The 27,441-nt window shown below is 40.6% G+C and overlaps 1 protein-coding gene across 1 annotated transcript in view; it reads left to right on the forward strand.

The window, feature by feature from the left end:
• The first annotated feature begins 10,947 nt into the window (after positions 1-10,947).
• Positions 10,948-27,441, forward strand: part of spred2a (sprouty related EVH1 domain containing 2a) — a 45,128-nt gene continuing 28,634 nt past the window's right edge. The window contains exon 1 of the mRNA XM_049572550.1: positions 10,948-11,463. Coding sequence (XP_049428507.1) covers positions 11,438-11,463 — 26 coding nt within the window. The 5' untranslated portion in view covers positions 10,948-11,437. The remainder of the gene's footprint in view (positions 11,464-27,441) is intronic.

The following is a 27,441-nucleotide window of genomic DNA, read 5'->3' on the forward strand; positions in this document are numbered from 1 at the left end:
TGTGAGGGGAGGCAGGGAGGGAGGGGGGGAGGGGAGGGAGGAGGGGAGGGGGAGACGGGGGGAGAGAATAGTTTCTTTTCTCACTTAAAGGAGCAGAGACTCTCCGCGCGTCCCCGCTGCTTCCACAAGACATGCCAAGGCGCGCCACCGCGAGGTGCACTGGATGGAGGGAGGCACATGGGACAAGTCTGCCTGCAGGGTTTTCTGCCAGAAATCTATTCATTTAACCCGAATCATGAGCTTATTCCTGAACTGGACCAAGAAAAGAGGAGGCTGTCTGTCAGAAAGCCCTGAAGGTAAACTTCTCCCAGCAGCTGCGGGCAGAGGACAAACAACATGTCCCCTGTTGCTGATGAAGAGACAAATATTTGTGATAATATAGAGAATCGTTGGGACTAAAGAAATGAGGGTGGAGTCAGGTGATGAGGGACGTCAGGTAAAACAGGACAAACAAGGTTTCACATCTAGAGCTCTTAAAATACCTGCAGCAAACCCCAAATGTGTTACTGCATCATCACCACAAATTAGGCTGCACCTTGTTGATTTGGTTTGCAGGTATCTGATATGCTGATATGTAACACCTCATTTGACTGATGATACCAATATATCCACTTTTTTCCTAACTAATTTTAGTGATCAGCACGTCTCTTGTGTGGTGGAATTAACATCATGTTATACATACTAACTCTTGTCATGACGGCCAGCAGCAGATGGAGACATGAAATACAATACTTGTAAATGTTTGTATCATTCAGTCATTGTGCAAAGTAAGAAAAAGCACGTTGGCTGATTCTGATGAGGTGCTCATATTATCACGCCCTTCTACAAATGTCTTTACTTGAAACAATCATTTTGATTGGTCCTAACTCGTATGGACACACAATAGATTCCAACTATCAGTGGTCCACCAGCTGCAGCTGCCACACTGATTTTCTCATCTTGGTAATAAGAGCGCCGCAGCTAAATAATAAGAGTATACTTACAAAAATATTTGTTGCATTTTGTTAAGTGTCTGACAAAATAATTTCACAATACACTTTACTTTTTATGGGAAATAGTTTTGATTTAGTACCAGGGGCGTTTCTAGGATTTGAGGACATCGGGGGCTCAGCCCGGGGGTCCAGGTGGGATCCTCCTCTGGGAAATTATTTTTAAAGACCAAGCTCTATTTTGATGCTTCTTTCAACACACTCTTAAAACTGTTCCTTTTTAATTTTATTTTCCAGATTAATGATGAATTGTGATGTTAAAAATATCAATAGCTGGTAATTAGTATAGTGTCGAGACAAAATACTTTGCAACTGCTACCATTAAAATTTAGAGAATTTTGAGGTACTTGTACTTGAGTATTTCCATTTTATGCTACTTTATACACTGTAAAATATCTGACTGTGCATTTAAATTACTGGCTACCAGTTGCATCACTTTCACAGTAAGTTACTGTATAATTTTTAGAGTAAATTGTTGTGAAATGACGGCTGCATACTGTGACCTCACAGTAGTTATGCCTGCATGTTACTGTGATTTAGCACTATGCTCCTGTGAAATGACATTATTTAACTGTAACCTCACAGTTAAAGCCTGTTACATTACTGTGAAATAACAGTATGTTCCTGTAAATTACTGTAATTAACTGTAACTGCAGTCTATGTACAGTTGATTACTGTAATCTAGCATACAGTATGCTCCTGTAGAATTACTGTATTTCACTGTAATCTTAGTTAAACTCCACATATTACTGTGATTTAACAGTGTACTTCTGTATAATTACTATATTTACCTGCATGAATTTCACAATAAAATTCTGAATGCAGTTAAATATCACAGTTGTAGCCTTTAAGGTGATAATAATGTCATTTATTGTGATTGTGTTAAATAATAATTTGCAGTGTACTTCTACTCCTCTTCATCTCACAGGGGAACACTGTAGTTTTTACTCCACCACATGTGTGAGTCTGCTTTAGTTATTTAAAGACTTTGATTATATAAAATATAATCGACTAATAAATGATGATGTATGATCATAGATTAAACTACCCAGCAGTATATGAAGCATTTAAAATGAGCTCGTCTGCAACATTAAAGTGATTACAGGTGCGCTCCGTCTCTTATACCTGATCAATGATATCGTATTATTTGCATGAATGAAATTACATTATTAGATCTGGGTTTTTTATTATGTGGGCCTATTTCTATCTTATTAAAATATACATACATCCTATTTAGATCAGGAGCTGTTCATGTAACATTCATGGCTGAAGCGTCGGACACCCAGGCCTAACAACGCCACTGCTTACTGAGTACTTTATGCATTCAGGTAAAAAGGGACGCAAACTTAAGCTAAAATCTATTTTCCTAAAGTAAAGCCAGCATGTTTCAGGCTACCAGGTGCCATAAAATCACATCTTACACTATTGTGCACCATCCTGTAACACTGCAGATATTTTTTAGTATTTTTGCCACCCAAACAATATTAAAAAAGATATTAAAGATGATGCAGTGAGTCCATGTCGCCACAGCAGTCCAGAATGAGCTGAAACTGTTACACACATGCACGTCCACTGCGGACAAAATGGCACCAAGGAAACAGGCAGCAAACAAACAGGGAAAGTTTGGCTGCAGGGTCTTTTTTAAAGAATTCTTTGTTTACATTAACAATTTAATGAATTAATGACTGAACTGATCAATGGATTTAACCCTTTAAAAGACAAATATGTCCCATTTTACCCAAACAAGTCATCAGAGTGAGGTACGGGTACTTGATGTGTTTGGAGGTTCAAAGTTTCTAAACTATTTTACTTGGCAACATCATTTCTTTATAGAAATATGGCAGGGATACACAGCAAACTCTAAAGGTAACACTTGAGGTCATATTCAGAGTTTCAGCTGGTTTTCATGATTATCTCAAAAAAAGTGTCCCAGTTACCCGACTTCACCTCTTTGGTGTCGTTGTTCATATGTTAACACCTCAAGGCCTGAAATACGGAAACGTTTCAACACAACAAAGAACATAAAACATTTTTAAAAGTCAAAATCGTAGATAAAAGAATCTCCAGACTTTCAGGGGCCCTGACGGCTCCTGGTTTACAGTGTGGCAGTCCGGCTGTGGTCATTTGATTAACTGCAAATGTGTTAGTTAACAGTGTCCGCACCAGAGCACAATATAAACTGAAATGAGAGGGGCCCGAGGGGACACCTGCCATTATTACACATTTCTGCATTTTGCAGAGGGGCCCTGAGTCCAAATCTAGTTTTAAGCCCTTCAGTTTATATGATGCATAAACAGTGCACAGAGTGGGGGACATGGGGAGTCGACAGGGGCCCGCAGCACAGGGGCCCGTCTGGTGAGTTCATCTGGCCCAGAGTTCAAATCTATCACACAGTCTGCAGAAATCTGTGAGCTACATGTCAAATTATCAGGCTGCTAAACAACTGTGGCAGTCATTAGGTTTGTCTCTTCATTTGTTGTTGTTGTTGTTGTTGTTGTTGTTTATCACCTGGCTCCTGTGTAAGCCCATATGTGGCGACCTGTGGGTGCCAGAGTGTGTTCATGAGACCCATATGCTGATCTGTTGTCACTGACACGTTGTTGATTTTCGAGCCCTGCTGCTATTCTGAGTTTGTTGTTTGTTTGTTTTATTATGTTCACTCAGTTTTTATCTGTGAAACCAAATCGCCTGTTTGAGATAAATAAAGTTTTCTGAACTGAACAAATGACAGCACATTTGACAAATGTCTCTTTTATGTACTTTTGATCTTGTTTTCTGAACCTGACACACGAGTCAGTGCTGAGCTGCAGAGTGGAAACACCTTGCACATGTTTGACAGCTGAGATAAATAAGTGAGGCTGATATATTTCTCATTTAATATTCATGTGTCTAAAGTCTATAAAAACGCCATGATTCCATTTCTTCTAACTTCACTGTAACATGACTTTGCTTTCTTTTATTATGGCTCAGTAACTTGTTGCAGTCATTAGTTTAACAGTGTCGACCTCAGCTGTTCTAAAGAAAGAAGATAAATCTGTATTTTTAAAATCAACTCATGTCAAAGTTTAAATACAGAGGAGACAATAAACTGTAGTGTGTTTACTGTGTTTGCACACTCCGCTCAACTCTTGGACACCTGCGCCATCTAGTGTTTCTAAGGTGTTAACACCAGCCTGAGCACCCTCATGTATCACGAACCACATTTCATGAAGACTTTGCTTGGATTTGATGAGAGATGGAGGTCAGTTAAAACTTCCTGTGTCTAAAACATCACCGTGGCTTTGAAAGAGCCACAGCCAGGAGTCAACATGAACATAACTGAGCAGCTATCACAGTATAACTTTAAGTTAAAATACAATTTTGAGGGAAATCAAAAGATCTTAAAGACAGAAATCTCAAAGCACATAAAACCAAAATTAGATTCACGGCCCAACACCACAGAAGTATTTTTGTTCGAATTTGGGTGAAATGACCCTTTAAGTCCCCTATTTCAAGAGTATACACTCATCAGCATCTTTATCAGGTACACCTGTTCAATTTCTCTATAATGCAAAATGCTGAAGTTCAAACGCAGCATCAGAATGATGAAGACAGGTGATTGAAGTGACTTTGAACGTCGCATGGTTGTTGGTGCCAGACGGGCTGGTCTGAGTATTTACTGGGATTTTCAGCACAACCATCTCTAGGGTTTACAGAGGATGGTCCCAAAAAGAGAAAATATCCAGTGAGCCAAAATGCCTCGTTGATGCCAGAGGTCAGAGGAGAATGGCCAGACTGGTTCAAGATGATAGAAAGGCAACAGGAAGTCAAATAAGCACTGGTTCCAACCAAGGTGTGCAGAAGAGCATCTCTGAAGCAACAACACCTTGTCCAACCTTGAAGCAGATGGGCTACAGCAGCAGAAGACCACACCAGGTGCCACTCCTGTCAGCTAACAACAGGAAACTGAGGCTACAATTCACACGGGTTTTTGTTGTGTTACTGTCATTTGATTAATTCAAGTTTATTCATATAGGCAAATATCACTATCACAATTTGCCTCAAGAAGCTTTACAATCTCCCAGAACAGGAAATAGATGTCATGTGTAAAGAACAAACACCATCCAACAGTCAGGATATCTCCGTCTCTAATGATCATCATTAGTTGTTGCTCTCGTGTTTCCCAGCTTTCTGAAAGAGCAAATATTTGTTTAATAGTCTTGTGATCCTAAAGATTTATACAGGACCCAAGCTGAGAGCTGCTGATCTATGACATCATCTGTGGAGCCAAAGAGCAAATCAAACACTGGAGGAACTGAACTCAACAGATGTCACAGAGCGATGACACTTGAAATGAATCTGAGTGATGGGCGGATGACGTCTTATGAAGCTTTCATATGGAATCCAATTAAGGACATCAATATTTTGAGTTTGTGCAATTCAAGTTCATGAAATGTAAAAACCGTTTATTGCTGTAGAAATCTCTTCTGCACATGTAAGTAAAAAGTGTGCAGGAATATTCACAGTGAAGTTTTACAAAGTCTTTGAGACAGACACACAAAAATCCCATCAGTGTATGCGACACTGAAGATACAAGCTGCGAGTTAGAAGCACAAATTCTGACCCTGTTTTACGGCCAAAAATATGCACACACAGGAAATTTGTTTGCCCGTCTCTTTGTGAAACTGTTGAAAACGTTCCTGCAAATTTTAATTACACATGCATAAAAGATTTCTGCTGCTACAAACATTTTTTTCACACAACTGCAAATTATATCTGTGTGCAAATAGCTTTTCACACTTCTACAGCTGCAAAGCTTTCTCTGTGTGTGATTCAGGCTTTCAAACGCAGCGGCACAGTGACATCTGCTGGAGAATTTACAGCAGCGCTTCCAGACTGGATCTGAATCACCACACCTCTCTGATTTTAATAGTTTTAAACTATAAATACTATACTTTAAATTTGTGAGCAACAAAAGTCAGATAAACCTGAGTGCTATTATTAACTCTGTAAAACTTATGTTTAGAAGTGCTGCAATAAATAAATGTTACTGTGCGTCATCATCATCATCATCATCATCATGATCCACTTCTGACATCATGCATTATATTAACGCACATATTCTTTACACTTCTTCTTCTTTACACATTTAGCATATTGTTGCACAGACTCTACAGCGCCTCTACTTTAAAACATGGGTATTCTTTCCTTATTTTTTATATTTTACATATGTTTTATTGTTAATCTTTCTATGTTATATTAAGTTTCTTGACTTTTGCACTGTTGACCATTATGCATGGAAACTCCAAGACAAATTCTTTGTATGTGTAAACCTGCCTGACAATAAAACGGTTTCTGATTCAGTGTTACGGAGAAATAATTAATTAATGCATCATCAAAAAAGCCTACTTGGAAAATATTATATAGAATAATAATATACGTAAAAGATAGATAGCTGGATAGCAAGATAAATACTTAATTAATTCAGAGGGAAATTTAATGTGATTGGAGATTATTAATTAAATTTGCCTTTTAACTGCATTATTACCATATATGGAGCCCAAAATGTCTCACTCAGATTAACAGGTACCAATCAGCAGGAGACTCAAAATGATCACAATGAGACGCAAAGGAACTGCAAAGAGACACAAAATAACAAAACAAGAGGCAAAACCACCACGAAGTCACTCAGTACGTTTCCAGTCACAGTGAAGTGGAGCTTCAGTCCCAGCTGGACGAGGACATCAGTGTCTGATGCCATAAGTCACCGCCTAAGCATTGGATTTTTACGACTTTGGAGTGAGACCAGGCTGACGTCACAGACCAAACAATGGACAAACAAGTTAGCTACGGTTAGCTAGCAGCTAACTGGTATCATGGTGGACAACTTTACAGCTCTGTACATTTGGTCCGTCCAAAAATACACGGCTCTGGATGTAGATTTCTCCATGTTGTTACCGGCTTCTTCTGTTTCTTGCTAGTATGGGTCTGATTGGCTGTATACATGCAGGAGGAATTTGACTCCCAATCACATTATCTGTGCGTGTTAGTTCCACTTTCAGAAACTTGATTTAGTCCAATTTCAGTTGGACTAACATGTTAATATGTATTTTCAAAGTCCGGTTTTACTCGGACTAATACAATAAATTTCTCCAATGTCTGAGGTGGTGGGGCCTTTTGCACATCTGTGCCCAGGGGCCCATTGTCTAAAGATCTGCCCTTAATCTTTATTGTGTATCAGGTGAAAATGCTCTCACACTTTAAAATGATGTCTCTTTGGTGTACATCTCCAGATTTCTCTTCTCTACCCACTAAAGTGTCCATCACAAAGTTTGGCCGCAAAACTTTAAAAACTGAATAAAACTTTCTGAAGCGGCAGAGACGTTTGAAGCTTCACCCGTTATCAGTCACGAGGTTTTCTTCATTTAACACAAACTCTGAGACAATGTACAGAAACATATTAATCATCTTAACATCTAATGAATCCTGATGTAAAACAACTACAGACTGTTTAATCATAGGAAAGGAGAGCAGATGGTGACATACCTGCTCAGGTGCTCCCAGTGTTTGTCCTCTTCATGGGGACAGAGAGAGACGTTTTATAAAGTGTGTTGTCTCTACTTCAGCTGGCTCCGTGCTCAACTTACAAAATGTTACCACACGTAAAAACAACCTGTCAGCACTGGTGAGTCTTCACTGTATATGTCAGAGTGTTTTACAGATCAGGTGGAGGCACAGCGTTTATATACACCACAAGATGGCGGACTATTTATCAATTATCCAATGAGAAGTGGGCACACAGATGTCCCGCCTCTAAAGGAAGCTGCACCTGCAAACAGAAACTTCAAAATAAAAGTACACAACAAACTGAGGACAAAAAAAAAAGTTTAATCACAAAAACAAAGATTAATAATCTATATAGCTATTAGAAACAGATACAATGCAAATTAATGTAATTCAATAGAACTTTATTTATCCCGCAGGAAATTCTTGTGCCAGAGAATGCTTCAATTACAGTAACACAAATTATAGTAGCAACAACTAGTGTTTATAAACAGGGGTGGAAATACAGACAGTGCAGGCGGTGCGATTGCACTGGAGCCCCTGGGGTGGAGGGGCCTGTACAGTGAGGGGGGCCCTTGCAAGTGATTCAGATTGCCTGTATATCCCTGTGTTCAAAGATAAGTGAAGTGTGGAGCTTTATTGCTTTTTTCTGCCCTTAAAACTTTTCCTTATAACATTTTAATGAATATGAATCTGAGCCAGGGACCAAGATTTTAGAAAAAAATAAAAATAAAAAAATAAAAAAACAAAACAAAAAAACAACAAAAGAAAAAAATCTCAGAAAGTCGAACATTTTTATTATTTTCAGTACGTTATCCCCTGAACTATGATGTAAATGTTGTTTTAGAGATTTTTCTGCTTATTAAATCCCTTTTAATTTATTCACTTTTCCCTACAACAGTCACATTTTATGATATCTAGTCTAAATATAATCATAACTTGTCCTAAAAAAAATAATTTTTTAGTCAGACCATACAGTCCTGCCTGGTATATGACTACAGCCTTGATCCAAGCTGACTGTAGTTTTTATTTTTATTACTTTTAGAGAAAAGATAGAACTTCATTTTGACTACTAAAATATTTGAGCTCTTCACTCAGACTCTGCAGACTGATATAACCTCGAGTCCAGCCCTTTTTAACCCTGCAGATGCGTAGTTTTGTCACAACTGGATATCACCTGCAGGTCAGTAGAAAAAAGTTTCTGAAACTAAAGTTTCTGCTCTGGACTTTCCAAATAATGTGAGGCCAAATAAAGACACATAAAACACAGAGTCACAGTTAAATGACGTCTTAGAAATATGAAACACACACACAGAGTCACGTCTACCATTTCTTCACCAAATAAACATTGAACACTGTCGATTATTGTAGTTAGAACAGATGTGGTGCAGATGTGAAGTGAGACTGCAGAAGCATGGTTTGACCACAAGGTGTCACTAAAACACAGTGATTTATGATGTGGCAGAAGAAGAGCAGGTGGTCAGCTGATAAGAAACTGATGGGAAAATAAAACAGGGCTCTTATTTTGAAGAACAGGTTGCAGGTATCAGACCCGAGAGTGAAGTATTACAGAGTATAACAGAGTAAAGTGCCAGACCCGAGAGTGAAGTATTACAGAGTATAACAGAGTAAAGCACCAGACCTGAGAGTGAAGTATTACAGAGTATAACAGAGTAAAGTGCCAGACCCGAGAGTGAAGTATTACAGAGTATAACAGAGTAAAGTGCCAGACCCGAGAGTGAAGTATTACAGAGTATAACAGAGTAAAGTACCAGACCTGAGAGTGAAGTATTACAGAGTATAACAGAGTAAAGTATCAGACCTGAGAGCTAAGTATTACAGAGTATAACAGAGTAAAGTGCCAGACCCGAGAGTGAAGTATTACAGAGTATAACAGAGTAAAGTACCAGACCCGAGAGTGAAGTATTACAGAGTATAACAGAGTAAAGTGCCAGACCCGAGAGTGAAGTATTACAGAGTATAACAGAGTAAAGTATCAGACCCGAGAGTGAAGTATTACAGAGTATAACAGAGTAAAGTATCAGACCCGAGAGTGAAGTATTACAGAGTATAACAGAGTAAAGTACCAGATCTGAGAATGAAGTATTACAGAGTATAACAGAGTAAAGCACCAGACCTGAGAGTGAAGTATTACAGAGTATAACAGAGTAAAGCACCAGACCTGAGAGTGAAGTATTACAGAGTATAACAGAGTAAAGTATCAGACCTGAGAGTGAAGTATTACAGAGTATAACAGAGTAAAGTATCAGACCCGAGAGTTAAGTATTACAGAGTAAAGTATTAATGAATATTTGAAGATGTTATCAGAAAGTAACACAAGTTCACAGGTCTGATCTCCACAGAAACAATTGGACTAATAGTTACTTACTCTTACTCTAAGATCTAAACTACTGTACTATCACTGTCACTAGTACTAGTACTACTTATATCGTCACCATTATAGACGCTTCCACCACTGCCACTACAACAACTAGTACTATTAGATCACTTATCAAAGTTAAAGTCTCAGTACTGGTAGTATTTACATCACTAATACCTACTACTACTACTACTAGTACTACTGGTAACTATGCTAGAAGTAAAAGTCCTTTATTCATTTCATGCTGAAGTAGAAGTGCAGGAGTATTTTTTAAGTACTCTTTATACTGAGTACCTCAACTGCTACTGCCTCTTTCGTGCCACTACTACCTCTACTTCAACTACAACCAGTACTTATCCACCCTACTATGAATACTACTTCAGCTAAAATCACTACTCTTTTATTACTGCTGCTAATAATTCTACTGCAGGGACAACCGCCACTACTGATACTAAAACTACACCCATTTTTAACACTTCAACTACTGTTATCACTGCTGTTAATAGGTCCACAACTAATACTGGGCCACTGTCAGTAGACTAGGCCACTATACTACTACATACAACACTACTATAATATCAGCAATAGGCTACTTTATTTCTAGTATTTCAACTGATCATATCTTGTAGTATTACTTAACTCCTGCTAGTTTACATGCTTATCAATTATTAGTAGGTATCATAATAGTAATAAAATTATTACTACAATACTACATTGGCAGTATTGGTGCTTGTACTACAACTGCTAGGATAGTTTCTTTAGGCTACATAATAACAACAACAACAACAACAACAATAATAATAATAGTAATAATAATAATAATAATAATAATAATAATAATAAAATTCTTCTTCTTATCATTATTAATAATAATAATAATAATAATAAATGTTATTATTTGCGTTAAATTATCTAGCATATTATTATTATTATTATTATTATTATATGGTAATAGCACGTGACTCTGCAGTCCTTCGGGTCTGACGTCACCCGCCCCCCTCCTCCTCCTCCTCCTCCTCCTCTTCCTCAGTCCGCTCCGCTCTGCCTGCGCTCACTGAATCCAACATGGAGTAAGGAGGAGATGGGGCTCGTCCGGGGCCATCCTCACCGATACCAGCGCACCATTTTCGGTCACCGCATTCCAGCCCGGCCCGGCGGGGGAGGAGGTAGAGGAGGCGGCGGAGGAGGAAGAAGAGGAGGAAAAGAAAGAAAAGGCGTAGGAGGAGGAGGAGGAGAAGGTGGAGGTGGAAGAGGAGATCGGATGCGCCTCTTCGGATGCGCTCCAGTAATTGAGGAGTGAAGGGAGAAGAAGAAGAGGAGGAGGAGGTGGTGTTGGAGGAGGAGGAGGAGGAGGGGGAGACGGAGATTCATACATAACACAAATCGGGATTCAAGAACCGAGCGCAGCGCGGGAGAGAACCGGATCCGCCGCCGCTTCTGCCGCTGAAGGGCGAGGAAACATGAAGACACCGCGCTGTGCAGCCGCGGCGGGAGCTCGTTATTACCGGAGGTGAAACGGAAAAAAATGAGCGAGGACACGCGCCCAGACGAGTGAGTACCCCTCCCCATCCCTGCACCCCATAATAATAACAAGCCACCTCATCATTATTATTCTCTGATCATCATGATCGGCTGCTGATTGGCGCGCCGCCGCCGCCGCTGTAGGTTTGTGCATTGATCACATGGATACGGACTGGTGCTGATGTGTTGTTACGGGCTCAAGTGATGAGGGGGTGCAGGGGCCCTCCTCATCCTCCTCCTCATCTCCCTCCTCGTGGAAGGGTTGGTTGAGGTCGGAGAGATTTTTGGAGAAACGTGTGCAGCCTCCTGCAGATGTGATAACAGAGGGGAGATGATGGGGCTGCAGTTCGCATCATCATGGGCTTGACAGAGCAGACAGGAGGTTCTGCAGGGGCTCACATCACATGCAACATCCCAACATGTCTTTATCAATCTCATGTTTGCATGTTGTCCTCCAGTCCTAGAAACAGGGGCGATGAGGAGGGACTCAGTCCCAGTATAGAGCACTGTTCCCTCTCTGCCTCTCTGGCTCATGACCTCTTCAGATGAGGCCACGGTGTGATGTGACTCATCATCAGGGTGCTTGTGTCCACAGGTTGTGACCAGTTCAACCAAAGGGTGATTATTCCCTCTCATAACACTATCTCATTATTCAGTTATCCAAAAGGAAAATGTTTCAGGTACCGATGAGACGATAAAATACGATCCAAAAATCCAGTTTGAGGATCAGAATCAGTTATTGCCAAGTAGGTTTTCAGATACAAATATTTCGCCTGGGTGTTGTGGCGTATACCAGTCAAAATATACAAAGTAGAAGCAAACAGACGTAGGCCAACTGCAGTATGTGTTCTACAGCAGTGATACTCAACTCAAGGCCCAGGTGCCCCGCCGACCGTTCACTAACTCACAATTAAAGTAAATTGATTCACACTGGAAGTTTTTTTGTAATTTGAAAGTAAATAAGGTGCCAGGACCCATAAAAAGCATCAAAAACAGAGCCTGTATATTAAAACAAGTGTCAGGTTCCCAAACCTGTTCTCATCCCAACTTGCCAAATATGCCCGCTTTGTCAGGGGTCACGCTAGGTACCCTCCTGGGTCCTGTTTGGATGTTCAGTGACAGCGTACCTCTCATATCATGCATTTTATGTTTTCAAAATACACTTCTGTTTCCCAGAGGTGGGGACTCGAGTCACATGACTTGGACTCGAGTCAAGTTCGAGTCACAAATTTGATGACTTTTGGACTAGAAATGCACGATATTGGATTTTTTGCTGATATGCAATATGCCAATATGTAACAACTCACTGATAACCGATGCTAATATCGATATATTCACTTTTTCCCACCTGATTTCAGTGATCATCATCAAGTCTCCTCTGTAGTGGAATTCACATCATTGTATACATGCATACTCTTATGGTAACGGCCCACCAGCTGATGAAGACATGAAATCAATCTTTTCAATGTCCATAATATTTATTCATAGTGCAAAATAAGAAAAAGCATGTTGGCCGCTCTGAGAGTTCATTTTAAATATCAGCCAGTATATTGTCGTGCGCCCCTACTTAACATTCAACTTGACAAATGAAGAGACCTGTAGCTTGACTTTGGCTTGAACACCAGTGACTCGTGCCTTCACTTGGACCTGAGCTTTTGACTTGAAAATACTTGATACCTTCCCCTAAACCCAAAGATTGGAAAGGACGTTATTTTAAAAAAAAGTGCCATGATTCATTTCATTCTTGTAAATGTAATTTATAATTACTCTTTTGTTTAAATAGCATTACGTTTGGTAACGAACGCATTTTGACATGTTTAGGACTCAAAACTCAAAGTTTAGGATTTGGGAATTGGAACTTGACACAGGCCTTAAGTGCTTGAGACTTGCTTGTGACTTGCAAATCAATGACTTGGTCCCTGGTGTCTCATTTATAAACACTGCGTACGCATAAGACGAGGCCTGAAGGAGGCGTACGCCACAGACTTGAGGGGAGAAACTTTGAGCCATGCTTACGAACATTTTGGAGACGGGAAATTTGCGAAGCAGATGGTGAGGTAAAAATTGTTAATATTTTTTGTTTCATGCCATTTTGACTTTTGTGCTTATGTACATTTTTAGTATGAATCCTATGCACTGTTTTATAAATGAGACCTCAGAGCTGCCGTTTTCTGCTCGTTATGTGCAAACAGACTTTTTCAAAACAAATTTACAAAGTAGAAAAACTTTTTTTAGTAGGGCTGTCATATGTAATAACGAGTTAACGCAAATCCCTTTTCATGCCACAATATTTTTTTTATGCGTGATCGATTTAATGCATGTACCCTCTGTAATTATGACCCTCGGCCCACCCTGTAGTTTGGGAAATCAGGAAGCGATGCGGCATTAACGTTGTGGATGTCAAGCAGAAGCAAACCTCAGTGAGTGGAGGACACTTGAGGACACCACATTGTGTTAGTGTTACTAAGTAAGTCAATAAGTCCATCTGTTGTTGGGCTTGAGTTTGCCGTGATATGCTTTCAGCAGAACCTCTGAGGTTATTCTGGAGAACATTCTGGACAGTATTTCTCATGGTTTTTTATTGTTGCAATAATAATAATAATAATAGGCCTAATACATTTGCATAAAACAAGCATATTTGTCCACTCCCATGTTGATAAGAGTATTAAAAACTTGAGAAATATACCTTTAAGGTACATTTAGAACAGATAAAAAATATGAGTGTAATTTGCAATTAATTGCGATTGAATATTATAATTGATAGACAGCCCTATTTTTAGGTTTACTTCCTCATGTTCAGGCAACAAAAGTCTGTGGTGAGGTTTAGAATTAAGCATCATGGTTGTGTGTAGCATGCTACTCATACGGGCACACTACGCTGTTATTAAAATTACTCGACTGACTTTTGGTTTTACACGGGAAATGAACAGCAGGTTAACAAATGGAAAGTCCAGAGTTGTTTGACCAAACACTTCAGCTCCCACCAGGGCCGTAAATATAGACACTGCAGGCAGTATGGTTGCGTTGGGGCCCCTGGGGTGGGAGGGCCCGTAAAGAGAGCAGGGCCTCCAACAATGTGTTAGACAGGAAATGAGTTATTTAGATTGCTGCTTAAGAAATATTCGTATGCTCAAAGAAGATTAGATTAAAAATGGTGCCATCTGCTATTTATGCCCTCGAAAATAGTCAGTACAACAAAAGTGAATGCTTATTTTACATTAAAAAAAGTTCCTTTAAATGAATAATTTCTTACTGTCTGGTATTTTTGTCATGTACAGATGAGCAATGCTAACTGCTAGGTGTTTGTTAATGTCCAATGTCAAGACTCGTTTTGATTGTGCTGAGACTATATGACATGAGGAAGCTAGTTTAGGCGAGTGTGCTTCATCACAAGTAAACAGTCTGCACTAGGGCCCATCATAATAGCGTGTACTGGGACCTGTCCTAGCTACCTGACGCCACCGCCTCCCACCCGATATGGACTTTGCTCTTCATACTACATTGAAAACATCATCACAAACTGCTGCCGCCCAGTTCATATCACACTGACGCGATGGTGCCTCTGTGTGTTGGTGTTTGATGCAGAGATCGCTGACAAAGCGGTGATATTTGATGAGTTGTGAGTGAGAACGGGCAGGGGTCCCCCAACAGAGGTTCAAGCTAAGTCTTGAATGTTCTCAAATGCCCCTGCGTACACCTGACCTGTGCAGGGCTGCTGCGACTGGATTTGCTTCTTGGTGTAGATGAGTGACGACAGAAAACACTTAAAGGTTGAAACAGGCAATTCATTTATCACATAAAATAATAAATATTATTAATGTTCATTTGTTAACTGGCCCCTGGCCTCCTGCCATTTTGCAAAAGTGTCCTGGGAAAAGCGTGTTGAGTATCACTGTTCAGTAGGATAAAGAGCTGGAGTAATGAGAAACTGATTCATGAGTTCGGCACAGCAATTAAACATTTTGAGGAGGAGCGATCATATTATCCTTCTTCACAATGACTGTGCTTACAGCATAAAAATAATGTACCAGAGACGCCTACTGCTTGAACAGTCCGGTCTCATTCTCAGTGTCAAATATGGCATCTTGGTCAGTGGCCATCGGCATGTGACTGCGGCACACATATCGCCCTTTAGTGTTTAGACTTTCAATCAACAATATTATTAACCCATTCACAGCAATGATGAAGTAAAGAGGGTGTGAAAGTCTGGTTGATGGGTCTGAATGTGGCCTTGACCTTTCAATGACCCTTGTTTGTGTCCTGTGTATGCTCCAAAATGTAGGAGTTGCAACATGTTTTTTTACTATTTCACTGTATCATGTTATTACAGAATGTTTGTTATTATCAGTCAGAATGAGCCTGAAAGTGATGAAAACAGAAGGGATGTTGTTGGTTAAACAAACATTTATAACTATAATTGAAACTTGAAACCATTTTGTTAATGGAGGTGTGTGTAGAAAGTCTCCCTCTTAGAATGTAATTAAAATAAAGGCGAGATTCAACGTCCAGTTGCATTTTTTTTTTAAATATTGTAGATAAGCAAATGTACACATTATGATAACTGTCAACTTTTATATCACAGTATACCTTGAAACCGGTACACCGCTGCAACCCTAGAAAGTAGTGATCGTCAGATAGTCAAACAGTGTCTGAACTCCCGCTGGGGCTCCACCACAAATTTTCTGACATTGGAAAAGACGGCGCTGTGACTGGTCATTTTTTGTAATTTTTCTGTAGCTGTCAGTCACGCCCACTTTACACGGTGATTGGTTAGATGTGCACAGGAGTAAATATTGAGTAAGGCCTTTCTCTCTAGCTCTCTTTTTTCATTTGTCATGCAACTACTTCTGTCTTGTGTCATGTAAACGAATGAGTGCAGCACCTGAAAGTGTGCGGTGTCATGTCCATTTCTATGAGTGCCAAAGACACAAAAGATGCAGAGCTTTGAGAGGGAGGCGTTTAGATGTGGTCAGATGACACGTCCTTTGAGCCAGTTTCTTTGAGACCTTTAATAGGACGCACTGATCCAAAATGCACTGATATGGACCTAAAGTACATCAGGTATGGGTGTAGCTTCTAGGTGAGTGGATGTGGCAGCAGGCATGCAGAAAGGATGGTGCTCTGTCATGAAAGGTCCATGATTCAGTGACAGGAACATGTGATGTGAGTATAGCGGCAGACTCAAATTGATTGCTTCATTTTCTCTGGCATTGCCAATCATCTAGACGTTGTTACGTGGTCGTTATAAAGTGCTAAAAGCTGCAGAGTTTGAATGAACCTCTCAGAACATGTTGGCTTTGAACGCACCAACAGAGTCCTCAGCAAATCAGATTCTTCATCGCGGGCGGAGAGAGCGTAGGCAGCAGGTAACCCGATGAAGGAGCCTACCTTCCTTTTCTTTACCCTGCCTCGTGCTGTGCACACCCCTGCAGGTGAACACATGACTCATACAGCTGCGTTCAGTCAGATAATAGGCTCAGCTCCTGAAATGTTTACCCAGACTGCACCAGGCCGCAGAGAGAGGCAGGCAGCAGGCTGTTGGTTAGGACAAGAGTGTCATATCCACTGTGGCTACTTATTAAGACTCTGTTATTGTTCCCCAACGTTTAGTTTCGGTTTTATTTACTGACTTAAATCTCTCTCAGGGGTGTCGTCTGGATGTCCAGCTGATAAAATCCAAATGAGAGATATTCTGAGTTGGTAAAAAAAATGTTTGTACACTCGTCTTCAAATGAAGAAATAACCTGTGTGTTTGTGTGTCAGTTTTTGCCCTGGGATTTGCCAGGCTACACACAGGCTAAGCTAACCTCCTCTGTAAGCTACAGTAGGTTGATAATCAGGTGTCTTTGGGTGAAATATGTGATTGATATATTCTGTTTAAAGTAAATGAACATCACTAAAAAATCAGGAAGTAAAGGACGATAGTCTTTTTAGGAGGACTGAGTATCGTTTGAAAGGTTTAATACTATTTCTATTTGTAATCGTTTCTAAGTGTTGGGCGGTATCTGTTATTTTGTACCTTCATACCGACATGATTTCTCATTTCACCAGGGTATATGACAGTATTTATGTAAAAAAAACAAAAACTTGAGCTGAGCTGCTGGTGATAGAAGTCATTGTAGTGAGAGTTGAGTTTGTTACGTTCTACAAGCTCAAATGTCAAGAAAAGAAATATTCTTAAACTGTTTTTCTTATTTTCTTAAGAATGCAGTTGTGCTTCCTCTGAACTCAAGTTTCTCTCTTTGCCCAACGTACTTCGTTCAAACTCGACAGAAACAAAGTAAAACTCATCTAAACCATCTTGCTTGTGTCTTTCCACTATCCCAACAAGTTCTCACCAGCTCTGGATTGGTCGAAATAAACCTTTAATTTGCCAAGTTAGATTTGAAAATATGTTGCTTTTCCCACAGTCTTCCTCTGCTGCTGCTGCTGGCGGTTTACAGTCCTGTAACGTTATCCCAACCACTCACAGTCACCATATCTCTCAGCTCATCAGTAGAGACTGACCTCTGGTGGCGCCTGATGTGCACTACATACAATACATCCCAAATACAGCCTCTCCATATCTGTTTGATAGAAAGATGAACCTCTGTACTGAGAATCATCATACCTATAGGATTTCTCATACCCTGGTATACTGTAATACTGTGATGTCACCCAGGCCTAAAAAACGTATTTATAAATCTTTGACTTTGTTGATGCTGTGGACAAACTATATAATGATGACACAGTTTCTTAATTACTTTAAACATATTTTTGGCATTTTTTTTACTGCAGTTTCTTCTCGTCTTTCAGCCAAAGGATTTTCAGACAACGTTATATAAGTGATCAGCTAATATCAGCACAGGAAAAAAAACTAACCACTAACAAACCAAACCTTGACCCTTTCTCTTGGAGCACAAGTCGCAGAGATGACAGGATGTCATTTCCTGTGACTTTAACCTTGAGAAACATGCTGGCAATAAACACTTAACACTTTATAGGTTAAAGGTGTTGTCAGACAGAACTGAAGACGAGTAGTAGGCGATGCAAACTGAGGCGAAGATGCAGCCACAAAGTATCCTCATACAACGGTTCGTATGATATGCTATGAATTCCTGCCCCATGAATAATGTTACATGCCTAATGTAAAGTTAAGTAATTAAGGGAAAGTTACTGTGGTTAAGTTAAGGAAAAAAACATGGTGAGGACAAACTGTACCTTAAAATGACTCAAAGTTCATACACTTCGAAACACCAGTCTCCCGGAGGAAAGTCCTATGTTTTGTGACCCATCCACTGCCCCAACCTGACTTCTAACCGGGCAGCTTGGAACCGCTTCCTTCCTTACTCCTGTCAACGCATCGATTAAGTGATCACAGCCTTCCAAAATACGTGGGTTTAACCACGAATTACTAGCTCAGCATTATGTTGGATATGCATGAGTTTTGGTGCATAACTTGTCATAGGAAAACGTACGAACAGTGCGTGAGAACAGCCTGAAGTTCACAATGTTGAAAAAAACTGTGCAGGTGTCCCAGAGCTTTATAAACTGAACGTCTTCACACGTCTTCAAATCTGTGATGCATCAATCCTCGAAGTCTGAAACCCCTGAAGCAGCAGCAGACGGCGGCGGGAGGTGATCTGATACCTGCTCAGGAGTTTTCATTGTTTAGGGTGGAGGATTCCTGGTTTTCATTGGATGGTGAGGGACTGAAACTCTCCCCTGCTCCTCTCCAGAGGTGTTTTTGTGGGGGTGTTTTCTATTGATCGGGCAAACCGATGCCCCCGAACCAGCACAACAGAGAGCTGTCGATAACGCCAGAGGGGAGGGAGGGAGGGGAGGGTTGAAAATGACATTGAGGAAAGGTCAGCAGGCAGCAGTGTCCCTGGTACTCCGGCCCCGCCCACACAGGACAACATCGATTTTATATCAGTGCTGACCTCCATCCGAGCTGCTGGTGCCCAGTGACTTCAGCTGAGACGCTCTGATGGCCGCAGACTAGAGACACATGTTGGGTTTCAGGGGAAAATATTAACATTTATCTTCTTTCAGCTGTGATTTAAAACAAATTAATAAAGTTTTACACGTCAGTGGAACACAGATTATTGCTTTTACGTCTGATTAGTGAAGTGAAACATATTGATTGGCATTAAAACTGTGGGAATGGTTTCAACCCCATCTTCCTGCTGTAATATCAATATACATTTTTATTTTAGAATTGATTTATTTTAAGATTTTTACCTATGAATTATGCTCCTCATGTTGTATTGGTGATCTACAGAGCATCAAACAATCACAAACTTGTTTCTATCTAAAATGACGCAGTTGATTGTTGCCGAGCAACTTTAAAGGTCCAGTGTGTCGGATTTAGGTGGACATATTGTCAGAAATGGAATATTATATAATAAGTAGGTTTTCTTTTGTCTATTATCACCTAAAAAATAAGAATCATGTTTTCGTTACCTCAGAATGAGCCTTTTATATCTACAAAGGGAGGGTGTCCTCTTCCACAGAGTCTGCCATGTTGTTTCTACAGTAGCCCAGAATGGACAAACCAAACACTGGCTGGGTCCAGATAGGGACATTCACATTTTCGTGTTACAGCCTCACTGCTAGGGATGTCACGATTACTTGATTTCACTATTAACCGCGATTTTAAACGCCACGGTTAATTATTCGTAAAGATTCCTCAACGCCGTCACTCTCCTAAGATTATGCCGGGATGCGTAACCATATACAGTAGGCAGGTCAGCGCAGCTCGCACGGAACGAAAACAAAGTTACCCAAGCAGTACAGCTGAATAGGCGTCTCGGAGTGATGAAGTATGGATGAAGACTTATTCCCCCTCAAAAACGGATAAAGTCAGCCGTGTGGGATCATTTTGGCTATTGCAAAAATGACCAAGGGGTCATTGTTGATGACGGCTTTCCAGTTTGTAAAACATGCCACAAAAAAGTTGCAGCCAAAGGATCAAACACGAGCAACATGATACAAAACCTGCGGGACAACCACCCGGCTTTACATGCACAAGTAAAGGTAAATGCACAATGACTGGGTTAAAATACGTCAATCTCAATTTATCTAATGTAACATTGAATTAAAAATTATATGTTAGCGTGTCATTTGCAATTAATGGTGTAGTGGTATAACACGAGTTGGGCTTCCAGTGCAACGTGACAAGCTAAGGCATGTCTCAGAAACTTTTTGGATGGATAGTTTTGCAGTTTGTGTGCACACAGCGTGAGGTCAAATCATTTTTTTAGTCGTCAGACTGTTTCAGTGTCAGTGTGCAATGGAAGATATACGTAATGTCTTCTCAAGGTCCTTAGTCAGTGAACATTTAGTATTAGTATTACCTCCTTTTGCTTCCTCCCATCTGTGTTGAGTAAATGTTGGACTTGTCCTTCCAGCACGATGTCTGTTTCATTTATTATTAACTCTGCACGAGGTATGCTGTCAATTTATTTGTGTAATTGTAATTTAAAGACAACAAAAAGACACGTACATCCTATAAAAAACTCGGACTAGGTGCTGGACCTCCTGCTGTGGATGTTTAACACAGAGGTGATTTTTGTTTAATTCCAATGGGATTATTGTCATTAAATCTTGTACTTTTCGGTTACTTTGCTTTGTTGCTATATTATTTTTGTTATGTTGGCATGGAAATAAATGAAACTTAAAGATCTATAAGGAGTGTTCATGTGATTTTACACATTTATATTGTGAAATTAATTAATGCATAATAATCGTGATAATTGTAAAAGTGTGATTATTTCTCTGACAATAATCGTACCAAGGAAATCTATAATCGTGACATGCCTACTCACCACTACATGCTACTAAATCCTACACACTGGACCTTTAAAGTAAACTTGAGTTAAAATACAATGACATAACATTCAGCATTTTGATCTCAGCTGTATAGTGATCAACTTGTTGATAACAGATAAAGAGAAACTGTAGGTCAGTCCTGTCTGATGAGTTACCTGTCACTCTTTGCGTCTACACCACAGACTGACATGACGAGCCACTAAACATCCTCAGATCTTTGAAAACATGATTTTAAAACTACACAAAGTCGAAAAAATGATGTGACACTCAACCAACTGAAAGTGAGAAGACTTTTTGTTCAGCCCTGATGTGTTGGTAGAAACTCAGAAGACAGAGGCAGCAGGTCAAAGCAGGTATAAGGTCGATGCCCTGCACCTTATATATACCTGTGTAAAATCAGCCCAGAACAAGGTCTTACAGGTGTTGGACTCTTTTGGCTACTGTGAGGAGTAAAGAGCTGGTTAGTCTTTTGCCAAACAGGCACGCAGACACTCCAGGTTTAAAGTGTTTGTGAATCTTACGCTGGTGTGATGCATTCAGGGTGTTTGTTTGTGAGAAAGTCAGTTTTTGTTTACTGATCTGCCAGATACAAGAGGTTGTAAAATTAATGTAGAGGGAACAAACCGAAGAGGCAGGAACATGAGGAGCAGCGCTCAGTTATGTTGAAGAAACAGCGATGAAAGTTTGCAAAAAGCAGAAGACAAAGACATAAGATTACAGAATCTCCAATTGACCAGAATAAGAGATAAAGACAAAATTATAATCATTTAACTGCCCCATTACTGAAGAGAGTTTTGTGTCATTGCTCTCGTATCACGAAGGAGTGTATCGAAGCTGTTTATGAATGTGATTTAAATCGACCTCTTCTATACATGTAGTGTAAATCAAATGAAAAACAAATGTTCAAATCTGTCACATTTTAGTCAGTTTCCACAAAGCATTTATTTTACAGTCCGTACACACTATAAATGAACTATTTCTCTCTGGGTGAGAAGTTAAAAGGAGCATTATGATTTGGTGTTTTGCATGCCAACCTGGAATATTTATATACTTGTTTGTTGCATACTGACCACACATAAACAGTGTAAAGCAGGTAATAACTACAGGTTGAAATACAGTGATTGAAATGCTGCTGTTGTGTCTAAAACTCTTTCTTTTCAATCAATATTTACACGTTGTGTAAATAGAAACCACCAAATCACTTCCTGGGATTATTGTAGCAACACTCTGATCACTGATCCAAACTCCTCTGAGGTTTGTGCCATAACAGAGCTGGCTGCTGAACTTTGAACTCCACCTTCACCTGGAGCAGCAGGTGTTTGGAAGTTGAGTTTCGGATGCAGCGATGGCCGGCGTCCGACAGGCAACGTGACGCGACTAATGGAAGATGGATTTCCTTTTGGGTCGACTCGATTGTGTCGCACACTCTGCAGATTCACCGCCGCTCACGTTTCACACATCCGGTGACAAAAAAAGCCCCTCTAAAACATGGAAACAAACCCAGCTGAAGGTCAGCGAGGGCGTCTCTGCTGCTGCTGCTGTTGTTGTTGTTGTTTGGGTCGACTTGGTGGAAGTACAGTGGCTGTCTTTGTGATCGGCGAGTGAGGGAGGGAAGTCTCTGAGAAGTTTGGCAGAGAACGAGCCAAACACCATCTGCTGCTGCTCTCTGCTGATCCAGACCTCCGAGAAACTACATTTTCTACACTGATGATGGTGATGTCATGACGTGTGTGTGTGTGTGTGTGTGTGTGTGTGTGTGTGTGAGATTGATAACGTGTGTTCCTGTGGGAGCACTGTGTGTAGTTATGTACTGTGTGTGTGTTTGTCTTTCATGATGATGGAGCAAACAGACCACCAGAGACTATTATCTGCATCTCTGGTCAGCTCCCACAGTGTGTGTGTGTGTGTGTGTGTGTGTGTGTGTGTGTGTCACTGTTTGTTTAAGTGCATCCACACACTGTTGTTTAAGTGCTCTAAGCAGCCGTTTCATTACCGTGTCCTCTGAGGACGGGGCTGTTTGAGGGCAGCGAGGTCCAACCGGTGGTCTGTGGGCCAAACTAAGGGCCTCCATGAATAACTGTGTGGAGCCTGTTTCCACTTGAGGAACCAAGGAAACTATTTTAGGGACTCGAGAGCCTTTTTAATTGGGGGAACCAGGGGTTAAATTTAGTTCCTGGCTCCCCTAAAAAGTCCCTGCTGTGGGGTTAGTACTCTGTGACGGCCCAGGAGCTGTCTGGGTGGACTTTAACTTGTGCACAGCTTTGCTTTCCAGTTATTAAAGCTCTGATCGACACTGGACTCGTTATTAGAGGGCTGGACATTATTTATGATGTTTTTGCTAAAAACAGGTTATTTTTAGAAAGAGCGAGCTGAAGCGAGAGCACCAACGAATCAGCCAAAGACACTGTCTCTTAGTGTTCTTAATGCTAACATTGTATGAATTTGGTTTGAATTACTTTGTAGTTGACTTTTAGAACATTGCAGGTCTATAACACATTTGTGTTTTAATCCATGATTGCTCTAATTTTCATGATCGTCAACCAGTGTTAATGTCGTTGACAGAAATGAACATCTTTCATCAACAACCTTTTATCCATGACGAAACAAGACAATGAAGAGCTAAAAATTACGGATGCACCGAATATTCGGTAACTGAATATATTCGGCCGAATATTGGAAAAAACACACATTCGGTATTCGGTGGAATAAGTTAAAAGCAAGGCCGAATAATAGTGGCGTGTGGCGCAATCAAACAGCATGCGGTGACGGACGGAGTAAAATGTCGGCAATGTGGCGATATTTTACTCCGTCCGTCACCGCACTCACATTTGCGACTAAAAATAGTTTTGTGCGAGCAAAATAAATCATTCAGCACATTGTGCGAGTACAGATTTCAACCAGCAGCAGAAACGAAAGGCGAATCAAATACGGCGGCCATACTGCTCCGCGGTGCAAGATAAGGCTTACCGGCGACGGAGAAGTCGGCTCCAATAATATCCTCTTCTTGGCGTCATGACTGCCCAAAAGTACCTGGACAGCTGAGCCTTGGCGGCACACAGGTATGTGGCGGAGAAACGAGCCGTTCACATTTCTCTCTTTGTGGCAGGTAACCGTCCACAAACCTCACCGCACTTTAGGGACTGTTCTTTACTTGTCAGGGGAGGAGGGTGGCTGGTTGATTTTTATTTTATTTATGCGAAATGCATTTGAATTGCAGTTAATTATTTCTCATAGACAACACTGTAAAAATTATATTGACAAAAAAATAACAGTGATTAAACAAGGCTTATAGAAATGGATTTAAACTTGGGCCAATGAAAAACTAAACAACAGTATTCGGTACTCGGTATTCGGCCAAGCGTTTAATTTTATTCTGCTTCGGCTACAAATTTTCATTTCAGTGCATCCCTACTAAAAATAGATCTTGATAATAAAAACTAAGACAAATCTATGTTCCATTTTTGTTGACGAGCTGAGATGCGGACATTAAAAGCTGAGAACAGCCGTGTGTAATCGAACATAGTAACTGCTGGTAATCGACCCTGGTATCTGTGTTGTGTGGACAATTAATAAAGAACTGAACTCAGATCAGTTTTCTCTGACAGAGATGAAAGTTTAGTTTGAATCACCAACTCTGTGAGAGGACACCAGTTTAAACCTCCAGACTAACATGTTGCACATGAAGAAACAAGTTATGTTTCTGCTTCTTAACAGTCACATGGATAAGTCAGAGTTTACAATGAACCTGGGGACAAATCCTGCAAAAGCCGCAAACTTTGGTATCACATCCTGAGAGCGTAACAGCCCAAAGTTAGTTGAATGTTGGGTCTCATTTATGGATTAAATTATTCTGATCAAGATCATGTAAATCACTGTCCATGCTGAGTTCACACAACCCATAATATTACATCCATACAGTGACAAAAAAGACATTTAATTTTATACATATGCTGGAATTTCCTTCTGGATCAGTCTCCAGTCCCTTCTCTTCTTAAGACACATGGACATCTTCACTGTGATGTCAGTTGGGCTGCAGGTTAAAGGACAGAAAACTATCTTGTCACAACTCACAGGTTCATTTCCTTGAATTCCCAGCACAGCTCTGATCCGAGACTGTTAGTCAGCTACTTTCTCTGCTCAGACGGTCAGTGTGAGGAATCATCAGTGATACAGCACTGACGGAAAAACAAGCTCGTGTCTAATGGACAGAGGAGTTACTGTAAAGCAGCAGAAACAGAAGGCTGACTGTACGCTCTGTGTGTCCTGAAACACTTTTAATTTATCTTCATTCTGTCTTCCTGATTACAGAACCTTTTACTTTTCTGTTACTACTGGAGTTTGCCCAAGTCTGATGGTCCAACAGTTAGGCCTCTAACTATATTACTTTATAGACTTTTCATTAGACATCTACAGGTCTGCTGTCAGGGGGGGTGGAAGGGTGCAGATGACCCTGCCCAAAGGCCGGAGGATGGCCCCTGCAAAGGTCTATGGTTGACCTATAAATGGGATCAAGTAGCAACAATTTACTTTGGTCTGCTGTCACATATCACTCACAATACATGATATATGTTTTGCATGATGAATAAAATTATCGTTATTATTAAAAGATTTTAACCTGTCATCTGAGAGCAGATCACATGAAGGTCATATATTCTAATCCTCACTTCCTGTGGGCTACAGCAACACTAAACCCCTGAGCTTGCCTGAGAAGGACTAAATGCACAAAGCTGCTATTTTTAAATATCCCATGGAGAGAGACTCTCACTGCAGCCTGTTCTATTTTGTTGTGAAAATGTGGGCGTGCAGCCTCGTTCTGTGGACGATAAACCAGGTGCAGACTTCCATCTGTGTCACCGCTGATGAGGAAATACAGCGAGTGCTGGACGGAGCAGTGAGTGACAACAACCCCGCCCACATTTAAGAGGACTGTCTGAACACACCGAGGGTCTAGGTACCATGTCTGAAGGCTCACTGCTGGTTCCAGAGGTGCTGGACTGAAAGGGTTTGGTGGAGACGGATCTTAATGGTATCATATGAAACAAAATGACATAAGGCATCCATTGGCACCAAACGGGAGAGGGCTACATAACACTCCAAATCTAGGCTAAAGTTGGGTCGGGGAGAAACTTGCCATTCTTCAAAATGGTGTATTTGAATATTTCTGAATGACGATGTGCATGAAGCATCCATGTCAGAGTCCTGTACACGTACCTGCTCATACCTGTAAAGCTCAGTAACAGAAGCGACCCGTTGACCGTCATTATGTCTAAGGAAAAGCTACACCCGGGGTTCGAACTATGTGGGAGCCAGTGGGAGCTGGGCTCCCATAAAGAGGGCATTAGCTCCCATGAAAGCTGTAAAGCCATACATCTGTGGGGGTCTCTAACAAAACATTAACAACCACTATTTTATCACAAATTATGTGTTTTTCAATGTAATGAGTATTATTTACGTTAGCCAGATACATAACTAGTCCAAAATAAGGACATATTTTCCAAAAGAACGACGATATTCTCCTACCTGCACCTTTGGCTGCAATTACGGCGCCAAGACACCATGGGGCGCTGTAGGCCTATAGCCTATCTGTGTTGTTTAACGTGCTGTAGATGTAGTGAAATAGAGCTCCGGTAGCCAACATCATGCAATCCCGGCATGCAGCAGTCAAAATTAAAACACAGCCATATTGGCAGGAAAGTGTGCTGTTCAACTGACTGCCAAGCATAGGCCAGCTAACAGCTAACTCGTCTCTTCTTCGGGCTGTATTCATATAAAAGTGAACATGGTGGACAGCTGTTGTGCCCTTGGGTGTCAGAACAGTCGATACGTGAAGGGGAGAGCGTTTTATCGAATCCCGAAACATCCCGAAAGACGGCGGAGGTGGATTACTGCCATGAAACGTGCACGAAGCGAGCAGAAGAAAACTGAGCGGTGGGAGCCCACAGGCAACGGATTCCACTTGTGTAGTGATCACTTCTTATCAGATACAGAATCTGATGCTCATTAACTTTAATGTTTATTTTACATGCTTTTACTGCGATTTCTAACCGTTTAATTTTTATTAAAGGCAAGTTTGACCTTTGAGTTATGGCGTGGATTTTGCGGAGCTAGTAAAAGGATGTTGCTCACTCAATGAGCAGCGCAAAACAAGCGTGCGATAAGAAAATTACTTACATTATTTTATTACCGTTATATGTA

This window comes from Epinephelus fuscoguttatus, linkage group LG3 (genome assembly GCF_011397635.1).
Source record: "Epinephelus fuscoguttatus linkage group LG3, E.fuscoguttatus.final_Chr_v1".
In the NCBI taxonomy this organism is placed as follows: domain Eukaryota; kingdom Metazoa; phylum Chordata; class Actinopteri; order Perciformes; family Serranidae; genus Epinephelus; species Epinephelus fuscoguttatus.